The 27623-nt window shown below is 40.2% G+C and overlaps 1 protein-coding gene across 1 annotated transcript in view; it reads left to right on the top strand.

Annotated features, from left to right (window-relative positions):
• LOC139722538 (uncharacterized) overlaps nt 1-27623 on the top strand; it is a 52072-nt gene that overhangs the window by 12935 nt on the left and 11514 nt on the right. The window contains exon 2 of the mRNA XM_071633827.1: nt 22107-22545. Within this exon, the coding sequence (XP_071489928.1) occupies nt 22107-22545 (439 nt within the window). The remainder of the gene's footprint in view (nt 1-22106; nt 22546-27623) is intronic.

Here is a 27623-nt window from a genome sequence, read left to right as displayed (position 1 = left end):
TGGAATCCAGTTTATCCCGAAAAGTCAATTTCTTATCTGGATTGACTGTGTGATAATATTTCTTTTTGTGTCATTGATAAAACGCAGTGCATGCACATAACACACACACACACACACACACACACACACACACACACACACACACACATATATATATATATATATATTATATTGCAGAGAAAACAAATCAGAACGGAAAGCAAGCAAACACCAAGGACAGGAACGTGATTACGTTACTGAACAGTAAATTTAAATTGGAACTCAACTCGAGTAACAATGCTTTTATGGATTTCATCACATTTGGTTTTTGAGGTCAGATGTTTCATCTGTGATTTACCTTGTCAGAGGTTGTGGTATCTGGTACATGGAACGATGCAGAAGTTTCCTCTGGAGTTAAGTCACAAGGAGGGTTTGCCTTTCTGTTTCTGCCGTGTGGTTTTGTTTTGTTCCTATTTTGGTTTTTGAGTGTTAGATATTTTATGTCATATAGGATCGCCAACATGCTACAGAACGCATGGCGACACAAACGCCAATGTATCAACAGCTGAAACCCAAAGACAAAATCCACGCTAAGTACTGCTAAGCTAGTTAAAGTTCTCGCTGATCGAGAAACAAGTGTGCAAGTTTGGAGGGGGGGGGGGGAGCAAACCTATGTGGATTTCGTATGTCGTCTGCTCAGCTCTCAGCTCCCTATCACAGCTGGAGTACAAAGCGGGGAGGGGAGGAGAAATGGCGGAGGGAGGAGAGGGGAGGGATGTGCAAGGATGAGAGGGGAGGATTTGCAAGGGTCGAATGACAAGGAGGATCATTCACACACATACAAAAAGACTAAAACCAAAAACAAAGCAAGGCAAACATGCTGATTACATGTTACCATTTGATACTGTTCCCAATCCTGTAAGCATGACTGAGGAGTGTAATACATGTACAATAAAATCAAAAGTGTTCTTTGGCCTCTCAAACTGACTTCATACGCCAGCATACGTCCACGTACACTACATGTCATCTGTATGTTATCTGTTTTACGCATTTGGCATAATTTCTTTTCCCACCATTGCTCGCGTTCCACTGACAAGGAGATATTTTGCGAAACTGAAGGTCACACGAGGACGATATACTGTTATTTTTTAATCTACCTGTACTTGACATGTTTGGTTCTCTCTGTTTGTTTGTGTACGCCGATTGCAAACACTGTTGGCAAAGTATTTTTTTTTCGTGTTAATCAGATGTTGTCACTTCTTTGAATCTATTGGAATTACTTCTGAAAGACTCCATCATGTGGCACATCCATGCGCAGAAACGATTTGTCGTTATTAATAACCAACGGCAACGTGTTTATTCATAAACGGCATGCTTTTTCCTGTGACTATTTTGTTTAATTTGCTTATTTGCTATTTACTCTGACCGAACTGCGGTTACCGGGTTTCTCGATGTAACGAGGTAACCAACAGTTGGCTACCGTTTCCTGAGTGCATTTCGAGGCTCACCACGAAAATTAGAATTCCGGCTGCACTTTCTATACCCTAGTACGTGACGTGTGACAGTGAGACCTCTCCTTCTCTCTTCTGCAAACCACGTGATCGGTCAACCCATCCCATCAAACCCCCTTCTCGTACAATAGCATGAGCGAGAATAAGGATGCATGCAAATATGATGTATGAATGTTATGTCGCGCTATTATAATCGCACAAATCGCTTGAGCCCCAACACATAGGGAGATAGATTAGATTGTCTTACCAAACTTACAGAGAATCAAAGTAAGTAATTTCCCCCTTACAGAAATAGTGAAGACTGTGTTACTTTACATTGTCATGGATGGATTTTGTAAACGCAACACTGTATGATTTGTTTGTTTAGTTTGTTTGGCTTTATTTCTGCATTTTTCATCATTTCAATTCAAAATAACATCATGAATAATATTCTTTAAACATTTTCAATACAAAATAACATCATCAATAATATTTTTCAACATTGCGGACGAAAGAAAATACAGCGCAACATAAGTTACAAATCTATTATCAACGATGATAAACGACGCCAGATAAAAGGGAATGTTTATAAGGTGAAAAATGCATCAGACCACATATCGTAAGCGTGTGCTTGAAATGATAGTGGCCTGTGGAAATTAATAAATCAAATGAAAGTGAAATGAAATGAAATGACGTTCACATGACCAAAGTACGCGTACACACACACACACACACACACACCATATTATACAATGTATTCAAACACATGCGTATAGTATATGTAATATAATGCCTACATGTACTACATGTTACATGTAATAATGGAATATAATAATCATAATATAATATAATATAATATAATATAATATAATATAATATGATATAATATAATATGATATAATATGATATAATATAATATAATATAATATAATATAATGTAATATGATGTAATTTGATATGATATAAATTATAATATAATGTAATGTAATATGATATATTGTAATATATTATAATTTGATATGATATGATATAATATAATATCATATCATATCATATCATATCATATCATGACATAATACAAACAATATATTTATTTACACTATTGAACAAAGTGCTCTGATCACCCAATCCCAGCCCACGACAAGAAAGGAAAGTTTAATTTCATGTGAAGTCGTCATAATGAACTCATTGATTGATTCGATATTACGGTAATTGCTCATCGACCTCAGTTACTGTAATCAAATGGTTGACATCTAGCGCCAGTATCAAACTGCGTACAATGTGCATCTCTGATCCCTATAAGTCTTATAAGTACTTCCCCCTATTCTTATTCTAATTTTTATCAGCAGTGTATATATTATATATACATTATAATGATATACAATTTATAGGTATGACCATCTGCTAAAACGTGAGATATTTCATAGACGGGAGGTATCAACTGACGGTGGAGTGCATGCACTGCACCTGTTACACCGTTCGTATCATTCCAGCGTGCTTTCCAAAAATCTGTCTACTTTAAACATCGTGAGAGACATGTGCGCCGAGATCTGGTAGTTTCAGGGCATGATATGAGGACGAAAAACTTCTTCTTTTTGTGATTATACAGGATGCGGTATCATGAATGAAAATGAGTCGTTATATCTTGACATCTTGTGACGAAAATAGGCAAACTGGGCCACGCTTCGGTAAATTGCTTTTAATTTGCGACGAGACCGAAACAGCGTGCTCCGTGGTCTCACCCCCCCTTTTTTTTTTCTTTTTGGCCAATATGATGAGAGGAAATTGCTTAATAACTTCCTAAATCTTTAATTTTCTTTATTGATCCTGAATCGGGATAAACGGATTTAGGGTGCTAATTCAAATGCAACCTTGAACTGCGGTCGTCGACAAACATAATTTCTTTCGTCAACTACCCGATCTCATTTCCCTCATTTCAAGCTCCTTTTTTTTTCTTCTTCTTCTTTTAGGGCGGGCTCACAAGAATTACGAGCATGCGTGTCTGGCGCCTTGCCACCATAATTTCTTAATGCTAGAATGGCACGTCTAGACTTTTCAAATTAAAAGTTGTTGTTGTTTAAGGCTGCCTGACTCTTTACGACAAGTGCTCTGTACACCCCTGCGACCATAGAAACGGTTTCCCCTTTAAAGCTCTATTCTCTGTCTTGACAAGGTACGAACATTGCTCAAAATGATAATGTTTCCGAGATTTTGTATAGGTTGATGAAGCCACAAAGCCATTGTAGTCTGCAAACGCAGACCCAAGTGTCATAATATTACGCCTTTTAGGGCTCACACCCATAAATATTTCCCCATAGGGACGTGTGTTAAAAATCAAATTTCAAAAAATTCTGTAAAATAGCTGGGAGAAATGAGGTGTTTCAGCTTCACTAACCTGGATAAGTTAGATGTACCCTTTCATCCATCAAATTCTCAGGGTGGATAATTCAGTTCAAATTCTGTTCAGGGGTCCGAAAAGCCAGACTACGAGTTCTTGTCACTCAAAAAGTCACCCATTTTCCGTACACGTACCCAATGAAATATAGTCCCCTCAAATTCCACCAGAAAAGCTTTCATCTTCTAACCAAAATGCAATTTGTAGAGGAATTCATACTCAATATCTACAGCTATTCAGTTTTTTGCCAAACTACATCATTGATTTTTAATTAATTTTTTTCTTCATATATTTTGGTATCTTTGGTACGAATTTGTGAAGGGGTTTCGGACATTCCATTGTATTTACGGGTGTGAGCCCTATAGTGGATCGTTAGCAGCAGCATGGAGCTAGCTTCATGGCAGCAGCAAGAGATTAGCTCCCCTTGAATGGGGTCACGTGATGAGAGCAGATCACGTGAGTAGACGTATGCGGCGGTGAATGGCAGCTGCTTACTTCTACTCCCTTCTCAGCCCTTTCTCGCACCTACTTCCATCGGATGTGTAGACAGTTTAGAAACATGGCTTACATGTTGTGTGGAATCGTTGAAAAATGACAACAACGACAACAACGAGGGGGAAAACGATAATTTCCATGTCATCCTGAATGGAGAGTTGGTTTAATTCATAAAACAAGTAGAGAGACGCGAAAATAATCAACTGAGAATAGTGATGGCTTGATCGTCTGTTCTAATGACTTTTTTGTTACCAAGTTTGGCAGGAAAGTACATTTTCGTACATCGCGTCTTGCAGGTTCGCGAGTGCACGTATACCGAATACTAAATTGTCACTTGTGTGTGTGAGGCGAATAACAGTACAACTACAAGTCAATTAAAGTAACCCGAGTCGACCGACTATACTCTGTTGTTTGTATTTTGTTTCGTTTTGTTGTTGTTGTTGCTTTTGCTATCTTTCGCAATATAATTAGTCTTGTATAGGCTACCACTTTCAATCAGAACTTATTGCAATCCAATCCTTAATTAAAGCACAGACGTATATAAAGCACATTCATTCTTAATCTATCATGGATATACACAATGTAACGGAGTGGCTACTTTTATGTTGTGATGGGTTTTTTGTGTGGTTTTTTTTTTGTGAGTAATAATAACCGATTATGCATCGTAACTCGAAGGAACACATCTTATCTGTATATTGCACCCCAATGCATAACATCGATTTTCATTTGATTGCTTACCATCAAAACAGGGCTCAAAGGTCTAACTTCAGTGACGAAGAAAAATTTGTCCAGGAAATAAGAAAGCTTAATCCATGGCGACCAGGTCTATGCGAAAATTTTCTGGTTATCTGACCTTACATGTACATTGTACTTCTATATGTACCTTTCTCTAATATCTGACAAAATAAACTCACGGTGTCTGCAATTCGTCAGGTTGCCACATGTGACAAAACGCCTTGCAGTGAGGCTATAGACCCATTAACCCTGCTATTCTCGTCGTATAGGTGTGGTATGGATGTGTTGCAGAGTATAGACACCCTCGCAGGGCATCAGCGGATGCAAGCGGAATGACACAATGAGGAAGAACGTGGCAGGCATTCGGATCATGTGATCTCGCTGTTTCGATGCTGGTTCGAGGGTTCGGTTCGTTTTGACCTCTTGGGACAGCACACGACCTAGGGGTCACCCTTTTTTTTTGGGGGGGGGGTAGTATGTCCTTTTCCTTTCTTGATATTGCTGATGTCTCAACTTGAACCTCTTCGACTTCGGCGCAGAATACCTACAAAAGTCGGCATCAAAATACGCGAAATAATCCCACAAAATATAATTGGAATAGAGTCCAATAATGTGCTAAAGTCATAACGACTTCATCAATTTGCGCAAATCTGAAACTGTGTGATTACATTTCAGTCCTCGTGAATGTTTTACAGAATTGTGAATGCCTGTTACTTTTGAACTTCCTTTCCATTCTTAAAATTGATATTCCAAAACTAGTGAGTGTCCAGTGGTTAGGCTGGTGCAGGGGCAGTCGAATTGAGAGGCTATTATTATGTTGATGAGGTTGTTATCAGTTCAATTCAAGTTGTTTCGAATTTATAGCATATAATCAAATAAAGTGAAGGTAAAAGCTTGATCGAAAATAGGCACAATACAAGAACTTTATGGAACTTAAAACATTCACAATAATTTCAGGAAACAGTGACATATGTAGCCACGACATTTCTAAACTGCAGAGGTGATTATGTAACAGACAGCCTCTATCAGAGAAGAAAGCGCGCCCGTATCCTAGGAACCATTTGTTGTGCCGTAACTTGTTTACCCGATGATGATGACTTTTAAGAGAGAAGGTGTTGTTTATAGTTGCTAAATCAACGATAAAAACAACAACATGATTTTAACCATGTTTGTGTGCAAACAGATGGGAGAGATCTGATTAGCGTATTTTGCAATCAATATCAATGTTAGCTATACAAATGTCAACCTTTATTTTGAAACTTGCAAGTTCCATCATTGTCTCATTTTACGTCTGATTTTTATGAAACTTCTTTCATTTTGTCTATTTGATTCTACTTTCTTTTTAAGCCAGCTTGAACGTGGAGTTAAATCGCATTTGTATTGTTTTTAGTTTCAAAGTCATCTTGCTGCCTTGCCCGTGTAATGCCTCTAATGTACAGAGCTTTTCTTCCTCTCCCTCCCTCGCCTATTAACACCCCCTACTCTGCCTACCCTCCCCCTTCCCTCTTCCTCTTTCCCTCTCATATCTATCTATTCATCTCTATCTCTCTCTTGCAAGAGGAAGATTGACGCACTGACAGACCGACAGGTAGACATACACACAAACACACACACACACACATTCACACACTATAGGAAAGCACAGGGCAGCACAACAAAGAGCGTAGACAATGCAGTCAGTGAAGTAACAATTTCGGGCCGAGTTTACGGCGGGTAAGCCCAACGATTTCCCGCGATTATCCGGGGGATCGAGGGGTGATGAATCCGCAGCCAGCAGCGATATTCACCCGGTCTGTCATTAATCCGGCCCGTGGGAGCAGCGGGAGTCCTCCCAGCGTTTTACAAAGTTTTCTCGAGGAAAAATGAATGCCCTCTTTGTTTTTCTTGTTGTTGTCGTTGTTGTTGTTGTTCCAAGGAGGTGGTGGACAGGTAATATTCCACATTTCGTAGCATTTGACCGCTGCTCGTCAGTGATCCTTTTTTTTAAATAGATTTAAACATGAATTTGACATGAACGAAATGAGAATAATCATAGCTTATGAAACACCTTTGGCTTCTTGTTCATCCAAATAATGAACATCATTTCAGGATGAATACGAGCATATCCTATATTTCTACAGCATTTGTTTATCGCGTCATACGTTAAACTTTTGCTTTCTCTTCTTCTTTTGTCGACTGAATCAGATCTAAGTGTTCCCCCCCCCCCCCCCCAATGCTATTGTTTCATTGTTTATATTTCTCAGCCCTGGTCCTGTATAGATCTTGAAATTTTCACGAGATGCCATATCATTGCAAACCAGGTATGGCTTTGCATATTCAGGTCGACCTTGAACAGGTGACTAGTACTTTTTTTTTTCCTTCAGAATTTTCTTCATCACGGAGGAATTCGTCTTAAGCCTCAATTCCTTCTTCGGCATAGGTGTGAAACAATTTGTATAAAAAGGATCAAAAGTAGACCGGTGTTTTTAGAGGGAAGCAATAGCAGCCGTGGCCGGAAGCTCGCGCGGGAAGACCAGGCGTCTCTTTGGCTGGTTGACATAGAATAGCGTGTGGAGCACCGTTGCGGAGGAAACCTAAATTGGCCTGGGCCCCTGAATACGCATATTTAAACAAGCAAAGCCCTTGCAAACAAAAACAAAACAGAAAAAACAAAGACAGCGCAAACAAAACCTAGTGAGAAATGTGCGATACATCCTTTGTTTTCGTTTTTGTTTTTAGGTGACAGTGTTCACCTGGGAAGATTAAAGATATGGTGCATTATCAAACAATCCCTTCAGAGAAATAACAAGGAATATTAGTAATTTGATATTGTCAAATACAATATGACATTCAATGATATATTAGTCTCATCCTTTCACTATTACTGAAACGCGCTAGTTATTTTGCTTTTAAAGAATGCGGGGAAAACCCCGAGCGTAAAAGGGTAGTATAGGATTTTCGGAAACACGAGAACTTTGCAATTATTCCATGTCACGTGATGTACATCGGAAAGGTATGGCATGGCTCGATAATAGTGCTGTTCTCCGCAATTTAATGAGAAGCGAGTTATCCCTCAAAGCATGACGGGTCAGCAAGATAATGTGTCAAAACGATGTTATGTCAGAACGATGCTGAGCCTTTGATACGTCTCTGAACATCTATAGATATGCATAGTAAAGTGGCTGTAGCCTTGTCGCCATAATATAGGCTGAAACCCCGATTTCAAGTCCCGAGGACTTCATCCCTCATTTCATATGTGATGTGTACTCTTAAGTCAAACTAAACCTCTTTTGTCTCTCCAATTGAATTTTCATAATGCCTTTTCATGATGATGAAATATAGGTATATTCCTACATAATATATTCGTATATTCCAGAGATTTTTAGTTGATAAGTGAAGAGACGATGCACAGTAATAAAATGCTAATTAGGCCACGAGATCTTTTTATCTTTACTTAGTGCTCCAAATGGAATCTTTGAAGTGAAAAAAAAAAACTGTCCAAATGGTGCCAATCTTTTAACCGATTTATAGAAAAGTCATTTAAGGAAAGTGACTTAAGTTCAACAGACGCAAGTGTAGTGTACAGGAGGGCGGAGCCTGGCGTGCTACTAGCCCGGCGTTTTAAGTCCGACACAAGCTTTGGTCTTAGTCAGCTCGAACGGAACAGAGCAGGCAGCGCCACAGACGGTACACTCGTGGGAAACAGCCAATGTTACCTTTTGTTTTGACAGAAGAAAAAGGGCAACAAAAGACCGATGGAAGAGATAGACCTATTCTTTCTTTCCTCGGGGGAAGAGGCAGCTACAGACCTTTTTTTTTCCTTATTTTTTTGTTTTGTTGTTGTTGTTAACTATAGACATTATAGTGGATTATAGTATAGTAAGCATTATTCCCACGTGGCACTTGTCCTCAATTTTTTTTCTTGAAATGACTGAAGGAACTTCCTTCAAAGTTGCCTTTGTCAATGTGATCCGTAGTTCTGTTGAACTCGTGTGTACTTTCCTTTCTGCATGTCAAAACGTCGGCCATTTATCCATGCTGTAGAAGCCTATGATGCTAAAGTTTTGTTCCTTTGTTTTCCAAAAGTTTATGTTGTCAGGCGATGACACGCGCAATCCATGTTCGTTCAAAAATGTACTAGTATTTTCATTTTTATTTAAAAGATCGTCAATTCGAAACCGATTCCAGTTTAAAAAGCGCAAGGACCACAGGCTAGGGAATGCAGAGATTAAAGCATTCTCTACATAGCAGAGTTTTACAAGTGTAATTATTATGTAGCCAATGAATTGAGTATTTATCATAGATTTTGTTTGCATAAGAGGGCACCCCTCCGTTTTCTAATAGTGCAGCTTGTTCAATTCTAGAGTTAGTTGATTCTTAGTGCGATGTTCAGAGTTGAACCAGAGGAGGGTCTTGAATATTCCATATGTTTTGCTTACGCTCTTGTATAATTGACATTGGAACATTGGAAGACGGTAAAATTCGTGATGTGTACTAAGATATCAAATCATAATCTGTATGATATCATTATCATCACGAAGTAACGTCACTACGAGTATCCATCCACTGAAGAGTGGAGTAGCCCTGAAACGGAAAGTATTATACGCACAGTTGGGATAACTTGAACTTGCCCGGCGTTGGGAGTATTCGCATTCCACACCCAATTCTGAATTTGATACAGCTATTTGCGCTGTAATAGTCCACTCTATCATCCATCATTCGCGGGCGAAAATATGTAATTCACGCGACCGTCGGGGCGAAGTTGTTGGGGACGGACATAGTTCTCGTCATAGAACCGGAAACACACGAGGTGTGGATGTGGCCATATTATGTACACTTTGGAAAAGTCGTGTGATGAAAGTGTATAGCTTCGCTTTGAGTGGATTACGGTGTGCGATGTCAGTAAATTGTAAATTGTCAGGAACACGGTCGGGGTGACACGAGGGTTGCTCATGTGTATCTGTGTGATGCGTGAATGTGTGTGTGTATATATGATGGTTAGAAGGGAGGGTGAGAAGGGGAGCCTCGCTGCTTCACTTTGAATGATTGTATAGGGCGATATGTATATTGTTTCTATCCAAACGGTCAGACTTTATGTGTTGTGATTTAGACATCAACACAAAACACAGAACAGCAGTACTTTTGTGTCGGATGGCTATTCCTGTCATCTAGCCAATGGGTGATTATCGTCATCATCATCACCACCTCCACCACCACCACCACCACCACCATCATCATCACCATCACCATCACCATCACCATCACCATCATCATCATCATCGTCGTCATCATCATCGTCATCATCATCATCATCATCATCATTACTTTGTATCGTTACCTTTATTACTCTGGACAAAAGTACAATCTCGATCGCTGTGTCGGCGGTTGTACGGTATATGCAGTTAGTTACGATCTTATGAAGATAACGCGATTACGTAATATATACCACCACGAATAAACGCACATTTAATGACCAATCTGTTTCACAAAGGTAAAGGCGTTTGACTGAGTGATTTTTATTCATTCAGGAGGTTATGTGTTTCTATTTTGCCTTGTTTTGCGATACCGTGTATTTTAGAGGATGTATTTGTCATCTCTTGACGTACACACATTAAGGCTTGAAAAAAAAGAAGAAGAGAAAATATAAAAGGTATACCACGAAAGGAAAGGAGACGTCCCAATGTCAGAGGCAAGGAGCAAGGAGCCCGGGAGAACAATGAATTCAGACTAATATTTGACCAAGATCAAGCGCGTGTTATTTCTTCTCGAGTCGAATCAATTAAGTTCATGGAGGGAGATTTGCCTTAATCCCACACGTGCAAATACGGGGGGTATTCACCTCCGCCAGCAGCGTCCCTCGCTGATATCCCCCCCCCCCCCTCTCTACCTTCCTCTCACTCTCTATATATGTCTTTCTGTCTTTCTATCTCTCACTCTATCCCCCTCTCTCTTTCTCTCTTCCTCTCCCTCCCTTTCCATCTGTAATTTTTTTCTATCCCACCTCCTCTCTCCTCTCTTCATAGTGTCTCTGTATCAGGCACAAGACTGATACACTACCACCGGAAAACTTTGTAACTAAGAGTAAGATTCCTGATGTTGCCTTATATTTCATGTTGTCTTTCTTTCATATAAGTCTCTTTCAGTGCCAGGGATCTATTCCAAGAAGCCCCGTTTATGCCTAACACTAGATGATCTCTACAAAGTGTACAGCGCGGACATAAAAGAATTAAACACAAATCAAAACGAAGACAAGAAAATCATGCACATGGTTTGACTTTCCGCAGTGAAAATGAGATTTCTTTCATTAGAAAAGTGTTGTGGGGCTGTCAATATCCCACACTTATGAAAGTCCTCTCCATAACAATAACTACGTCATGTTCAAGTTAGCTTGATAAAAGAGCACCTCTAGCGTAAAAGTTGATTTCAGGTTGTTGTTGTTTTTTTCTCCCCCATAACAGTGATATCAGTCACTTTCCCATGGAACGCAATCCATGACGTCATTTTGTCGTGATCTCACAAACCTCCACTTTGCTGGCACACAAATATCAACTACAAGTTGGTATGTTTTCCCTATAAAAGATAATCTACCTCTTTTTTCAACTGGTGCTAACGATTCTGCAATGCTAATTCTGTTAAGGAGCGGAGTTACGGAAGGCGCATTATGAAAAACAAACATGGTGATGTAAAACCAAAGGGGGAACATTATTTTTATGACGAGGTGACTTTTCCTAATTTGCATACGCGCTTGTTTCTATCGGCCATGTTTCGTGAAAACTTTAGGGTCTTGGAATTCTGTAACTTTCTTATTTCATGTCCATTATGACGAAAACGTTTACTGCTCGGTTTGTTGCTCTGAACGCGGGGTGGAATTTTCATTCAAAGCTTGTCGCTGTACTTCAGTGAATAATGTCATGTCATTAAGCTGCCCTTCGTGATTTTTGTGATTCTAAGATTCTGTGAATCTTGTGATTCTATTTCAAACATGGACGCCATCAATGATGATGATTACATAAGACACGGTTGGTGCAACGTCTTTAAAACGAACGCGTGGATATATTTCCCTCCGTCATTTGGCTTAGTTTGATACTGGTTTGCCCCTATCTTACACCTCCCTGACCATACGTAGACTCCGCATACCCCTCTGATAGTAACGTAGACGCCGGGCTGGAGTGTCGTTTTTACGAAGCGTGCTCAAATGAATAAGGGGAAGGAGAGAGAGAGAGAGAAAAAAAAAAACTCTAGTCGACGACAGTAATACTACTTCGAAGCTCTGTAACCAAAGACGGTACGATCGCGGCATTGGGGAGGGAAGGAAAATACCCGGGCGATCGGGGTGCGCTGTTGGGAAAACATAAAATAGTTACAATGAAAACAGAGCGCGCACTCTACCGACCTGACGGCTTGCCGCCCGTCCGTCAACACTTAACTTATATCGTGTTTGCTTTATAGAAATAGGAGAGTTGCGCGGCCGAGTGGCGTTATGGGAGGAGGAGAACGAGGCTGGGACTTGGCGGGCGAATAGTCACCGAAGCACGGTCAAAGAAGACCCAGATAACTTTGGGCGAGCGTCCTTTGTCGCGTCTTTCGGTCTCTCGCTCATCAGTGATGGGCTTCCCTATAAACACCTTGCCTCTTTAATTCAACGAAAAAGATTGTGTTAGCTGCATGTACAAGGCATTACTTTATTTTCACAGGTCTAGAGGTCGCATCCTTCTTTTTCGGTTAGAAGGAGTCGAATTTAAGTGAAATGTCAGAAACTGTTCCATGTCGCTCATTTTTTTTAGTGATCTCTCACTTAAAATTTAGTCTAAACTTCGTCCCCTCTCTCACCTCCCGCACCATCTACACGCTCTTTGGCTATTCACACAATGAAAGAAAAATGCTATTAAACTCCCCTGGTATCATTTCATAAATGTAGTGAGAAAAGAAACTCAAACATTTATAATTAGTTAGAATTTTGAAATATGTGAATTTTTTTTTCAAGAAAGGTAAGGCAGTAGGCCGGCATGAACGAAATTTCCTGAAAGAGTGTACTGTATCCAGACATATTTGCTTTTGTAAATGTATCTTTTTTTGACGCTAATGCAAAAAGTGTTGTTCGGCAGATACCATTGCCCATATGGCTATCAGCAGCATTATTTTAACCATAAGTATTCCAGTGAATGATGATGATTTTTGGTTTTTATGATGTCATTATTATTATCATCAAATTATTATTGTTATTATTATTATTATAATTATCATTATTATTATCATCAAATTATTATTGTTATTATTATTATTATAATTATCATTATTATTATTATTATTATTATCATTATTATTATTATTATTATCATCATCATCATCATCATCATCATTATTTTCAATATCATTATCATCATCATCATCTGCTTCTGCGACTACTGCTGTATACTACTACTATTAGCAGTAATAGTAACGCTGCCACAGATGATAATTGTCGCTATCACGCTTTGCCACACACTTTTAAGGAGTTTTGCTCCGACAGCTCTCCCATGCAGTGACTGACATTTTCTCTCTGTGGTCAGAAGCCATGAATATCCTTCCGTTTGATTTCCGAGAGAATTATTCGGTCATTTATCTTTTTTATTATATGCATAGGATGCTGTTTTTCGAAAATATTAGGCGGGTATTGAAGAAGGAACTATAAAGAGACATGAACGGGTTCCTCATTGTGCAGTAGCTCCATGGTATACAGTATACACGAGAGAGAAGTTTCCGTGCGAGTGGTGCGTAAACCTACCACCCCCCCCCCCTCCTAAAAAAGAAGGAAAAGACAACAAAACAGAAAAAAGGCACGAATAAGAGAGATATCACTGGAGTGCCATGCAGGAAGATGTGGTCGATGCACGCGACTCAAACTGTTTGGTCGGTTCTCACGATGAACCGCGAGACAGCGTCCGCCCACTCACTCTGAATCTTGCCGAGTCCTATAGATAACAAACACTTCACATATACAGCTATACAAGTCGCGACTGATCATTCGAAGGACCTACCTATGTAGGGATATCAGTCATCAGAGACTGAGGAAACATGACGCAATGACGTAGAGATAACAACTGAACCTTTTTAAATCACAGAGAAAAGAGAGTTCAATTCAGTTCGTTTGTAAAAGTCTTCAGGCCTATACGTAGTTGAAGTACGGGATTCATTTCTCCTTGTCAGATAAACAGAAAAAATACAAATAAAACTATATTATTTCTGATGTATTTCTGATAGCTATATACAAATTTGCTTTTATCTGCTTAAGTGAGATATTTGAAATTATTCCCGGAAAAGTCGTTAAAGTTACGCAATGGCAGGCACAAATCATTTGTATTATTTCTTTAATCTTGGGTCAAATTGTTGCTCTTTTAAACTGTACCTGACTCGTAGAGGTAGTAGATTGCTAGGGTTTCTTCTTTTTTTCAGACGATGACTTTCTCACCACCGAATGCTATGCCAGAAAAAACAAAACAAAAAAACAAAAAACAGCAACAACAAAAAAACCCAGCACCCGGGAGCTCGCGTGTTCAGCGGAGGAAGTTGTGGAGGCGCTAACTCGGCCCCTCCCTTTTTTCTCCCGCTGCCTAGCAACAAGACAACGGCCTGGTCTGAGAACCTTGAACTGACTGGAAGCGGAGTGGCAAGTTTGCGCAATCCGCGAGGGATATATATATAATATTATTGAGCGTGTGGTTTTCCTAAAGAGCGTGACGACAGCAACTATAACGCTCTTAGTTTTTTTCTTTGTTTTGTTTTGTACTTGTTTTTGACTGTCAGTACATTCAACCCAAACAATACAAGTATCAAAAGAGCACGCAAAAACGGAAGAGCCAAACCACGTTCAAATATTTTCTTTCCAAGCGGGCTTAAAGAGCGATGCGTTCTAATTCCAATATGCAGCCACTCTACAAATTTTACTGCGAAATCCTGGACTTATGCTGCAACGAAAACGTACAGCTAGTATTTTTCTTTGTAGGTGGGTACATGGGAAACACGAACTCGGGATGGCGCTCGACGAGGCTAAGAAACATGATTAACATGATCAATCCCTACATATTGTCCACACGTTTCGTGTGAACGGGTGCACAGTGTCATTGGATTGTACTTTGAAGTATTCTTTGTTTGTTTCTTTTTTTTAATAATACTTAATACCACTTTAGATTGACTTCCCAATCTATGGAGAAAAGGAAGAAAAAGAAAGAATACGTACATAATACATTATAATCATCATGATCTTTGAATTGATCAATGTTCAGCTTTATTTAAGTTCTTGACCAGCGGTTAAGGAACTGAGATACTTCCGTGATTCTCCGAGATGGCACACGCTATTCTTCTCTTATTTGTCTTGCTTTTTGATTGTTTGTTCGTTTGTTCTCCTTTCCCTCCCTCGAAGAACTTTAACGCGATACGAAATCCAGTAAGTAAACGGAGGACGAATGGGTTGGGCTCGATTGAACTTCCGTATTAGCTTGATGTAAGACATCGCGACCAACTCAGGTTAGGTGTTGTGATGTCTGCGAGAGGATTTCTACGGAAATTTGACCTCTCTGTCTTTATATGGGTGAACTTACTATGCTTACAATGGCATAATGGCACATGCATTGTGAATTGACACCGACACAAAATGTAGCCCCACCCCTCCAATTCTCTGCATGTCCAGTCTCCAGGTACTTTCCCCTCATCAACTACTTGATACCGGAAACCCGTATTCTTTGTTTTGGGAGTTGTAAGGATATTTTTACCAATCTATTCAGTGTATCTCGTAAGACGATATCATCGAGTCCGGGAGGGTTCATTCTATTCACAAAGTATGCGAGAGCCTGGGCCGAAACCTGCTGCCTTTGCGAAGGCGGGATCGTCAGAAAATTCCAGCCTAAAATGTGGACTTTTGCGCCCAACGTGGTTTGCAAACAACACGAGATGGCGTTATCAGCCAATAAGAATAGATTGTGAAAAGTAATGCTTCTTTGTGACAGAACGGTTCACCTGAGCTGTATTGCCATTTAGCACACTGTACAGTATGCCCCCCCCCCCAAAAAAAAAAAAAAAAAAAAAAAATTACAACCGGATTTTCGCACTGAAAAATTCCAGTATGATTAAACTGTCTGAATGCTACTTCAGGGTCTTCAAACATAACATCTTAGCTATGTTTTGCAGAAAACCCCATTCAATTTGGTTAAGTGGTCACAGAGAAATGTGGATCTTTGTAAATCATGTCATGTGTCTGATTCTTCCAAATTTAGTAGTTGGATGCTCTTGGAATTGCATAATGTGTGAACATAATGGACAGTACTTGGAGGGAAGGGATTCTTGACACGTTCTACAAAACTCCTCATTTCTCTTTGACCACTGAAGCAAATCGGATGGGGTTTTCAGTAAGATGTGAGTAATAAGTATAAGTATAGTTTCACAGCCTGAAATTGCATTTGGATTGATTCACTATTTCTAAAGTTACCATTGCGGAGGGTCCCGTTGTAATTTTTTTTTTTTTTTTTTGGGGGGGGGGGACATGCGGTAGAACGAGTTGCTACTTTGTTTTTTGTGTGTGAAGTTACGCAGTTACGTGGATCATGACTGTGTTGTTCCTCCTCAAAAATCACACTATCATCCATGTATGTGACTGTCTTTATGTGCGTTTGCATTTTCTGAGACATAACTGGCAAGAAGATGATCATAATACTCTTCCCGATTAAGAGCATACGTATAAGCCAAAATCTAAATCAAAGGAGTAACCATGAATATGATTCTCCTATACTTTATTGTAATGTGTTCATTTTATATTTCTTTTACGTTTCTGTTTTGTTGCCGTTACATCACTAGGCCCTGTAGTTAACCACAAAAAGTCAAGAAACCACGTGTTGTTGTTTTTTTGTGTGTGTTTTTTTCTGTCTGTTTGATTGTAATCTAACTGTTCATTGTAAGTTTTCGTATGAGCTAGAGTCTCTGTTCATTCATGTAATGAGTGAGCTCTATTTATTATTCATATATAATTTTTACTTATTGTTTACTTTGTAATTGAATCCTTAATTCATGGCTGAAATTTGTGGCAAATTTGAGAAAATAAAGCTCCTCTGTCATTCTCGAATTTGCATTTTTCTTTTGAATTTTAGCATATTTTATGCAATTAAAATGTCCATCTAATCTTTCTCTCCACTGAAAGATGTAAAAGGAACACAGTGGTACCAATGCCAGGTTCGTTGAGAGATTGTACGTCACGCATTACGATCGGGGTTCAACGCAAGATTATTAAATGTATCAAACATTAGTAATATTAAACGACTTTCGTTATTGTTTCAGTCCATAATAGAAAGATGCAAAAATAAATGAATGATTAAAGGTAAAACTAATGGCTATGTCTTAATTGCCTTCCATTTCCCTTCAAACACCGACCTCTAACCCATTCATGGCTTTGCTCAAGGACCGTCTGTATAATGTGTGCTCGCAAATATAGGTACTTGAGACGTGTAATCATGCGCCACTAAACAGCGCTTGTCAAATCCTCTCGTGGAACTAGTCCAACACAACGCAGAAACAAATTCAAGCTTCAGGACACCCGTCTCGCGTAATAAGACGATAAATGCTACATAAAATTATCATCCAGAGCGACGCTACCTTTGACTTTATATAGAAAGAAACAAAAATCAACCCCGTGGAATCCGATATTTCTAGTGCACAGTGGCCTAGTAGAAGGGATCCAGCGAATGGGTATGAGAAGAAAGTATAAGTCAATAATACTGGTGACGTTGACAGATATGAAGTTATTAAATCGAGTTCGCTCGGGAACGTATAGGACGCAACAGCCCCAGCGCACGTATTGTGATAAAGGCAGAAATCAACGCATGACTGCTATCATACGCAGCTAATATCGGCCTCAAATTTTAGTCGTGTTTGTTAACCATGCGAAGTGATGAGGAGAAAAAGACGTAATTAGCCGCGGGGACAGATTAATTGGGCAACTGTGACGGAACTAAAGCTCACGGATTCGGCCGTGACCAGCTAGTGTGAACAGTTAAAGGCGCAATCAGAAATCTTTTGACAAGTACAGAAGTATATAGCCTTATACAAAGTGCTGCCAATCTCTGATATGCTTTTAGCCAAAACGACTACATTTTTGCGCATCTTTTTCTTGTCAAACGAAAGATAGAGATTCAAGCTATGTCCATCTTGGTACTCTAGAACGGTAGTCACGATGTATTAGATGTTCATCGTTAATTGATATGAGATGGAAACATGGTACGTAAAATCGACTGTTGCCAAAATCATTTCATGGTATTGCATTACGCCCTACGTTTATGTTTGTTCTTTTGGTGTTTGAATTACCCTAAAAAGCAATAGAATACACCTTTTGACTTTAGACATTATCATATTGTATTTATCGCTATGAGAGTTCATGAATACAGAATTAATATAATTTGTTGATCAGCAAAAGATTTTGTAGTATGTCTGCGGATTGCAAAATTTCTCTGTTGGCTTAATCGATAATAATGTTTGACTTTGCAGAAAGCTTATTCTCCAGAGTGGGATTAAAAAAAAAAAGAAATCTTTAGTTCTCGTGCCGAGTCCTGTGGGGTGCTGTGACGTCACATGGTTCAAAGAAAAAAAAAATGTCAGTCGAACTCTCTGGTGATATTGTGGTATGCGCTTCACATACTCATCCACCAAGACTGTCATAGTACGCGCATAGCTCCATGGTACAAAGAGCTACGAAATCGAAACCCCAAAGCTGCAAATTCCGTATTCCAGGCTCGCGGCACAAGACCGATATTGTTGACATTTTTATACACTGTATAGGTCTTACATGTTATATGAAGGGCAGCATAAAGATATCAAAACGATAACTGCATGGTATTGCACGTTTTGTGTACAGTTCCAGTCACTCCCGACAGAAATGGCGTGTCACCGAAATGTTCCGACTGATGCAATCTCACATTACGAACATTTATCTCATCTGTATGCTAATGAGACAATGTATTAAATGTAGCATCTAAATACCGAGGACGTCATAATTATCTTCGTGAATGTGCTATCAAGCTCATGTCAGACACAACGATAACCATACCAAAAAGAAGGAACCATGACTATGCGTTATTCGTCCAGTTTGATTGGTCATGAGAGGATCGGTCAAACGATGGACGTTTCTTTGCACCGTCTGCTATAATAATGGGTGTAGGATTTGCAACATGGGATTATTCTTCAATATCACAGTCAGATGTATTTACTTTATTTTATTGCTTGTATAATTTGTATAAATCAGCAATTCTGCGTGATCTTGCTCATCAAGGCATTGAGCCAAAAGCTATGTCGGTATAATAGGAAGATCCGATGCAAATGTGTGTTGCCGCTGACATTATACGACCCCTTACCCCCTTAACCCCACCCCACCCTCCATCATGTTTTTCACCACACCTACTGGCCATTCACTGAAGACACCATGATGATGCAAACTCGGTGCTCTCCTAGTCCATCCCTAACATGACCGGGAATAAAAAAATGAACTTGTCGCCATCAAGAGCACATGACACCACCCCGACCCCCTCACCAGGGCACCATCGCTGAACACCACCCACCGACCTACCATAGCTAGAGCTAGCAGGCAACGTCGATAGACACATAGCAGATGGATGGATGAATGGATGATGCGGTTCGCTTGATGAGACGGGTAGTGATGAAAGTAGAGCAGGTGAATTACCCCTGTCGGGGTCGGCCTATCATACCTCGCTACCGATGATTCATACGTGACGACAATCGCTTCAGAAGGCGATACAAATTTCTCTTGAGCCGCCTGCTGAAAACAGAACCGGGTGGAGACTCGGGGTGGGGTGGAGTTAGGAGCTAGAGCTAGAGGTGGGGGTAGGAAGGGTCAGGAAGATAGGGTGGGAGCTGGAAGGAGGAGGAGGGGGAGGGGTGCGGTGTAGTGAGATGGAGGAGGAAGGAGAAGATGGATGGGGGCAGGCGAGATGGCGTCTTGGTGAGGAATTTCGAGGTACTTGAGAGTAGAAAGGTTGTAGAGGTGAATGGTGCTCTCTCACATTGTCCCGAGGTCTTTCACCATTTTTTCTTATTTCAATTCGTCAGATATAAACAGTTTTTTAGTAATATTTTATACATTAATATAACTATAATTGTACGAACCTTGTTTGTCTTTTTCTTCGCCGTTCTATTCCTCCTCCTCCTCCTCCTCCTCCTCCCCCTCCTCTTCCTCCTCCTCCTCCTGGTGATCTCCTTTCTTTTTCTTCTTTCTCCTTCCACTTCTGTTGCGTCTTCTTTTCTTTGACTTCCTTTTTCTATATTTTCCTGTCATCTTGCATCGTTTTCTCCATTTTTCTTCATCTTCCCTTTCTTCATCCCACTTCCTCTAACGCTATGCTCTCTGCCGCAAAGAATACACCAAAATTGATTCCTCAGGAAGATGACAAATGCGTCGGACCCAATCATTACGATGATGCACCCGTACCAGAAAATTCTCCCCTATTTGCCACTCTTTCGGAGAGAGCATTTCCACTGATTTTCCTGAAAGCTCTCCTGAAAGAAAAAAAAAAGGAAAACGAGGAGCTGAAAGGGAAAACAGGAAGTAGTTAATATTGACTATTGCATGAGTGAATATGTTGCAGCCCGCTGATTGCCTCTTTTCCCGATCCATGATATAAACATCGACCAAGTGTAACTTCCAACCTTGGCAGTAAATGCTCTCAGCCACAATGCTATACTTCGTTACCATCAAACACCAGCGGTGACTTGATTGTTACAAATGGCGATTGTAAGCTGTTTTTTTTTTTTCTACCGGGATGCATGACCTCATTGTGTTGATTAGAGACGTGCGTTAATTTTTCTCTTTTTTTGGCGTCAATCCCTCGAGGTAAAAGCAAACAAAAAATATGAAAAGGGGCAAAGTAATCGTTCAAAAAAATACATTTTACAGCACTCTGTGACGGCTTTGTTTTTGGACTGAAGCAGAATAAACTACAAATTCACCATAAACAAACAAACAAACAAACAAACAAACAAAGTAACAAACAACAAAAGACACAAATGTGTTGTTTTCTTCATTTCGTTGTGACGTCAGAAGACTGATATGAAATCTTTAAGACGATTCAATAGCATAATATAGGAATGTGGACAGCAAGTATGCTTGGACCATAATTATCTTCTTTTATTACTGTGACGTCTCTTGTGCGGCAGGCGTATTTTCTTCAATAACTCCGAGTGTGCATTGTACACTTGGTGCCTGAAGCTTACGGCACATTCATCTATAATTATGTACCCTTCACCCAATACTTGGTAATGTAATCATGATCTCATGAGTCTATGACTTTCCTACGTCTCCTATCTTTTCGATCAGGCAGCCAGAATTCGGTTACCAGTCACACAAAGTTTCAAATGGCAGTGTTTGGCAGTATTTATGATGTCACTGTGCATTCATTCAAGGCGTGGAAAATATCGGTTCTGACATACTGGTTGATTTGATTATCACTGAATGAATGGCTTCTGTTCGATGATGAAAACGTCTCTAGAAAATGAATGAATAGCTGTGCGAATGTGAAGATGGATCTTCAATCAGCAATTCAGTAACGCCGTTATTCACTTCAATGTAATTGAGGCATTACAGTGCTATACAATCGTTTTCTCTTTTTCAAGAGTAAATAACCTCGACTTATTAATAAATAAATTTTGTAGTATTATCGACCGGCAAAATGAAAAAACAAATCTGAATGCAAGATCATGAAAAGAGTGGACTCGTGAAGAAAAGCGTTCGAGCAACTCTCTGTCAAATTTTAGCCGTTTTTGTTCATGATTGTTCGTTAACTGGCAGCACTTCAGTATGACCAAAGAAATACTACTAGGCTCGCCTATTACTTCCTTGGTATAACCAGTGGGAGCTACTGTGAATAGTGTATGTAGGCCTGTGATGTGACGCCTCCCCCCCCCCCCCCCACACACACACACCTACACACTTTCAAGAAAAGTCGATGGATATGATATTATAGCAAGTAACTCAACGTTGTTTCCTGATTCTTTTCTTCTTGCAGCGTCCTCTTGGGAGTTCGGGGATGCCGTTGTCAAGCATGTCCTACCATTCTGCCCAGACGGCTGGCATTCACCACCCCCACCAGGCTCCGACACATCACCCTCAGTTCCAGGATTGGAGCTCTGCGACCACGGCCAGTGCACGCAGCCTGCACTCCAGCGGAGTTGCCCCTCACACTCCGGCGTCCTGCTACCGCATCTACCCCTCGTCGCACCACCCGACGTCCCACTCCGATTATATCTCACACGATCTGGACGGACTCAAGTCGTCGAGCGCAGGCGGTGGCGGCGGAGGCGGCGGAGGTGGCTTAGGGGGTGGAGTTTCTCCCCCCGTTACAGCATCGAGTCCGCCCATTGTTTCGCCCACGGCGTTAGGACACCATCAGGGTACAACAAATGGCGCAGACGACCTCACTATGAAAGGAAGTCCAGATAGCAATGGTGAGAACTACGGCTGGAATGAAATTGTCCATCATTTTTTCTGCTTAAATTCCAGGCTAGACCTACATGTTTATCTTGTGAATATCAAATTGCTTCACGTTCAATAGGTCAACTACTAGACTGACTCTTTTTCTTGTCAAATCGTCAAATCATACGTCAAATAGGGAAAAAAATGCGAGCGATTATGATCGCAGCAAGTGACCTACCAGTCATGTATAAATCGACGCTGAAATTGTTTACGCCCTCATTGTCGACTTGCAGATATTTTGATGTTGAGAACAAGGTTGTAGCTTGCCGAGGGTTTGGATGCACATGGAGTGTTGCTCACTACACGACGACAGTAGCTTCAGTTGATACAAGCATCTACTCCATGAGAGCACTTCCGGAGTGACTTGTCTTATTTAAAAAGAAGAAGAAGAAGAAGAAGAAAGAAATTAAAGTAGTGCATTGCTGGTAACATACAATTTTGCATATGTAAAGTGAACCAAGCTTAAACCATCCTCTCCAATAGCTTCAGATATAGCCGACAGATGATGACAAAAATAATGGCAATGTTGTCGATGCCTTATAGTAGCGGCAATATTGCTTTTAACCGTCATAATCTACATTTTTCGCAGTCTTATTTACACAGACTTATGGCAAGTAGATAGATTCGTTTTTAATTACAGGAAACATCAGTAACAGAAAAAAAAAACTAGACAAATGAACAAAAAGACTATCGGCAAACAATTAATGAAAGGGGGTATTCGGTCGTCTGCTACATCATAGTCCTGATCCTGTTTGGAATTCTTCCTTCTTCCTATAGCTCCTCATTCTTCTCCTTGCTATGTTCCTCCACCTACTTCACTGTCCCCCTTCCCTTTGTTTTAACACTCCTTCCTCGTTTCATTCTCCTCTTCCTCCAACATCTCCTTCCACCATCTCCTCCTCCTATTATATTTTCTCCTTCCTCTCTCGTACCCCTTCGCCCTTCCTCTTCCATTTGCTCCTTGGTACCAGGCATGCACGCGCTTTCCCCCACAATAGATACGTTGTAACATATCACTTTGCAATCAAAAGCGAATTATATGAACCACCTAATTACTACAAACTAGACGTAATAGCTTTCGTGACCGGTCCAGAGATACCGTGGTTCGCGGGAGCCTATGCATGACCACCTGTTACTACGTCCATAAAGAATAGAACGGGAAAGGAAGCCGTAAATAATACGGAAGTAAAAGCGAGAGAACGGGGATTACAAAGATAGGAGCGGGGAGTTTTGCGACCGACATCCCATATTTTACTAGATTAGAGTTATTCCCCGGAGGGAAGTAAAGGATGTATATTTTGCTTTGCTGGAATATTATGTCATATTCGTGTGGGCCGCGGATGTTAGGTGCACCTGTTTCAGAACGTTACGCTTCAAAGTGACGGGCATTCATAAAAGTCGTAGAACTTGTGGCTGGATGCGATGTGGGGGAAGACATGCGCTCACACATAAAACCACTCCATATCCTTGGTCTTTATCAATCCGAGATAGGCCCGTACAGTGCCATCGGTGACATTGAGAGGTGACACCCAATTACGTTCTTTTCATATAAATCATAAATGTGAATGATTGTATTTTACAAAATCAGGAAACAAAACAGTGAATTACACGACCGAAAGAAAGTAATCTGAAATCTTGTGTCCAAGTTTTTGCCCCGAAACCAGGAAATACCCCTTTGTGCAAGGTAAAGCTCGCGCTCGACGGCTAAATTCTATTTCACTCTATGTCTACTCCGCCTCTACTCTCGAAATATTGTAATATATATTACAATACTGAGGACCCCCCACCTCTTTTTCTCTTTTTATTTCTTTTGAGCATACACACACACTCTCTCTTACACACGCACACGCCTACTCGCTTATTCCTGTATTCATTTATCATTTTCTCTTCTCCATTTCGTCAACTCCGTCGTCTTCTAGAGGCAACTCGTTTATTTTCCGACAAACATCTCAGAATTATCTATGTAGTTTACTCAGAAGCTTTAAAAAACCTCTGTTTGTCGGAAAACCTTTGTTTGTCGATACTTGATCATGGAACCTGACTTTCCAGCTTGTCAGAAACGATGCATTCGTTCATCGTCAGAAAAGACCTTAGCCTAGTTCAGACCTACCTATAAAAAGTACAACAAACCGTCAGAATGGGATGATATAAGTTTTTGGTAGGTAATATTTGAAGAGAAAATGTTGGAAAACATGGCATGAAGAAAAGCAGACGATGGGCGATTCTATTAAAAAGGAAAATTGGATATAGAAAGGGACAGTATGATAAATAAAACGGGGAAGACAGACAGATATCGGGATGAAAGATTAGTGGCATGACTTCTTGTCATCTTAATTCCTGCCCGATACCAAGAAATATAGTCCAGACAGTGAACCGTATCGGCGGGTTACGATCGGGGCAAATACCGGAGCAAATTTTTAACGAGTCCCTCAACGACAGAGCTTAAAGGGACACCATAATGTCGTCTCGGACGAGGCACACACCTTTAAAAAAAAGTCACCTTGTGAACAGTTCCGAGAAGATGACTTTCAAGTTGCCTGATTATCAATATGGATATAATTGATGATTGCAAACTAAGTCTGGAATTGGGACAAAAGAGCAATTGATTCTCCGCTTGATGTAATGCGTCGGAATTTTTGACCTGGACTGTCAGCTCAAAATTAGACGGAAACTGTAGAAATATGATCAGATCGTCTGCGAATGGAGAAGCTTTTATCCTCATACGTGAAAATAGAAAGAGGAAATCGTGCGGGGAGATAAGCGAACGTGTCTCCACTCTGTGGTGGACACTTCGCCGCAGATTAGCCGCGGAAACAGGAGAACAACGAGTCTCCAGAGAGTTAGACTATACACGGCGAGATATCTCTCCGCCAACACCTGCGTCTTTAATAACCACAACTAAAATAAAAACAACGCCTTAACTATGTAGACCTACATGAGGGACAAAACGTGAAGGTAGGAGATAGTGAGAGAACATGTGACGCGGAAAAGGCGGTGAAATAAAGAAAAGGAGTTCCTCAAAAAAGCCGATTGCAAAAGAAAAAAAAATCAACAACAAGACACATTTGGGAATGACTTTTCATAGCAATCTGTATAACCAAGACTTGGCAATTCTCTTCAGTTGACACATGGCATCGAAATATGAACATGCGCATGCCACGGATTATAACTATAATAATACAGATAATTTAGACGTATTTTCACTCTAGGAAAGAAGGTCTATCGTAGTTAAGAGTCTTTCCACCTCACCTCCTCCCCTCCTCCGAGGAAAACAAAAAACGTGAATATAGTAAATAAGCAAAATAAACAGCATGAATGATTCGAAGGAATGAAAGAACGATAGCCTAACGTAAAACAGCCAGCGCCCTTTAACAGCAATGGCTGGAGAACCCTCATTTCAGGCGAGCCATTCGCCGTAACTCACCCGTCCGAGCCGACCCTATCCTCCTCAACCACAGCTCGCCGTTAATCACCAATTCCCTTCAGCTCTCGGGCGCCTTCTCTCTCCCTCTCTCTCTCTTTTCTCGATGAAACAATCATTTTTATCCATCATATCTCATCAGGAAAGTCGGTCAGGAACGTTTTTCAAACAGAATTCGGGATGTCATCTTTTTCCCTCCTTTTTGGCGGCAGTATTCAGTACACGATTCAGCATGTACCACGATCAGAAAACAAAACGCTGCCTCAAGGTGCGTGATTCCTGCTCTGTCAAATTCATGCAGGTGAAATTGTACAGATCATTAGAATGTTACAGAACCGGCTGACTTTGTGGAGAATAGCTTGCGTTCGCCCCGAGATAGCCTACCCGTCGCTACTTTTCGGATAGGGCATAATGTTGAAAGCCAAGAGTAAACAATCTATTCTATTTACAAATAGCATTTACAATAATTGTGATGATCAAAGCGTGATGAAACGACATATTTTTGTCACAGATAAATACCCTTGATTTGTGTAATTTTGTACAGATACCAATATTGCTCTTGATTTTATCAAATAAAGTAAAATCAAAGAAAATGGAGTGCTATTCAAATGGATTGGATCAGACATCGATTGAGAAGGTAACACAAAATTATGCCCCTTGTATGAGACGATGCTTTCTCGCATCAGAAGTCTTTCATTGGTTTACTCACAATACCCAAGAAATCGTAGTTTGGTTACTAATTCACAGCAACTACGGAGCTGCCCAATCTCCGCTTTTCTACAAGGAGGTTCACTGAAAACTGAAACTACTCTTCGTGTATCGGCAACATAGACATGCAAAAGCCTTCCCGATTAGGGTATTATTTTGACCTATCTAGTGTCATGCAATACACAGGATAATTACGAATTGCTCGTTGGAATTTCCTTCTTTATTTTTGTTTTTTGTTTTTTTACTTGGAAAGACGCCAACCCTCTTTCCCCTGTAAAGTCGTCTTTTTTTTTTTTTTTTTGGTAAATCATTGCAATTTCACAATAATTAGATGCACAGCATTTGATTTGTTTTATATTCTATTAAAAGATAATTACGGATATGCATTATGTGTAGATGTGTGAGAAGTTCAATGGCAGGCTTCTGAGGCGATTGCGTCATCATCATTATCACCTTCAATACTCATCTAATTTCCAGTTCACACTATTTGGATAAAAACACTTGAAACGTTGAAATTCTGCCGAACTTCCAAACTTTATCTAAAAAATACAGTTAATGAGATTTCTGGCATTTCGGTTTGCTTGAGGTAAACCTTTCAATGGAAAAGTTTTACTCGGAGCTGAACGAAGATGGCGTAATACAAGCCGGTCGCAATCTTCTGTGCCTCAATGCTCCTTCCGCTCTGCTCGTAAAGAATTCATACCGTGACGTTGACGTCTGCTCATAGCTGAGAGTTAAATAAATAAAGGCGTTATAAATTTGACAAGGGACAGAGGACATCAGTGGGCATATTTGTCAGATTTACTGACCTCGCTCTATGGAAAAAAAATAGGAGTTGGTGCTTCCGTCAAAATGCTTTGTGAATCCTGTTTGGTTGATGTTGCTTTTTTACTCTTCAATCTTAGGTAGGCCTCTGCAGCA

The sequence above is a fragment of the Diadema antillarum genome, unplaced genomic scaffold, assembly GCF_040938485.1.
Source record: "Diadema antillarum isolate AM-2024a unplaced genomic scaffold, OU_Dant_1.0 scf00000167, whole genome shotgun sequence".
NCBI lineage: Eukaryota > Metazoa > Echinodermata > Echinoidea > Diadematoida > Diadematidae > Diadema > Diadema antillarum.
Note: the sequence above shows the minus strand (reverse complement) of the source record. Positions and strands in the feature narration are given on the sequence as shown.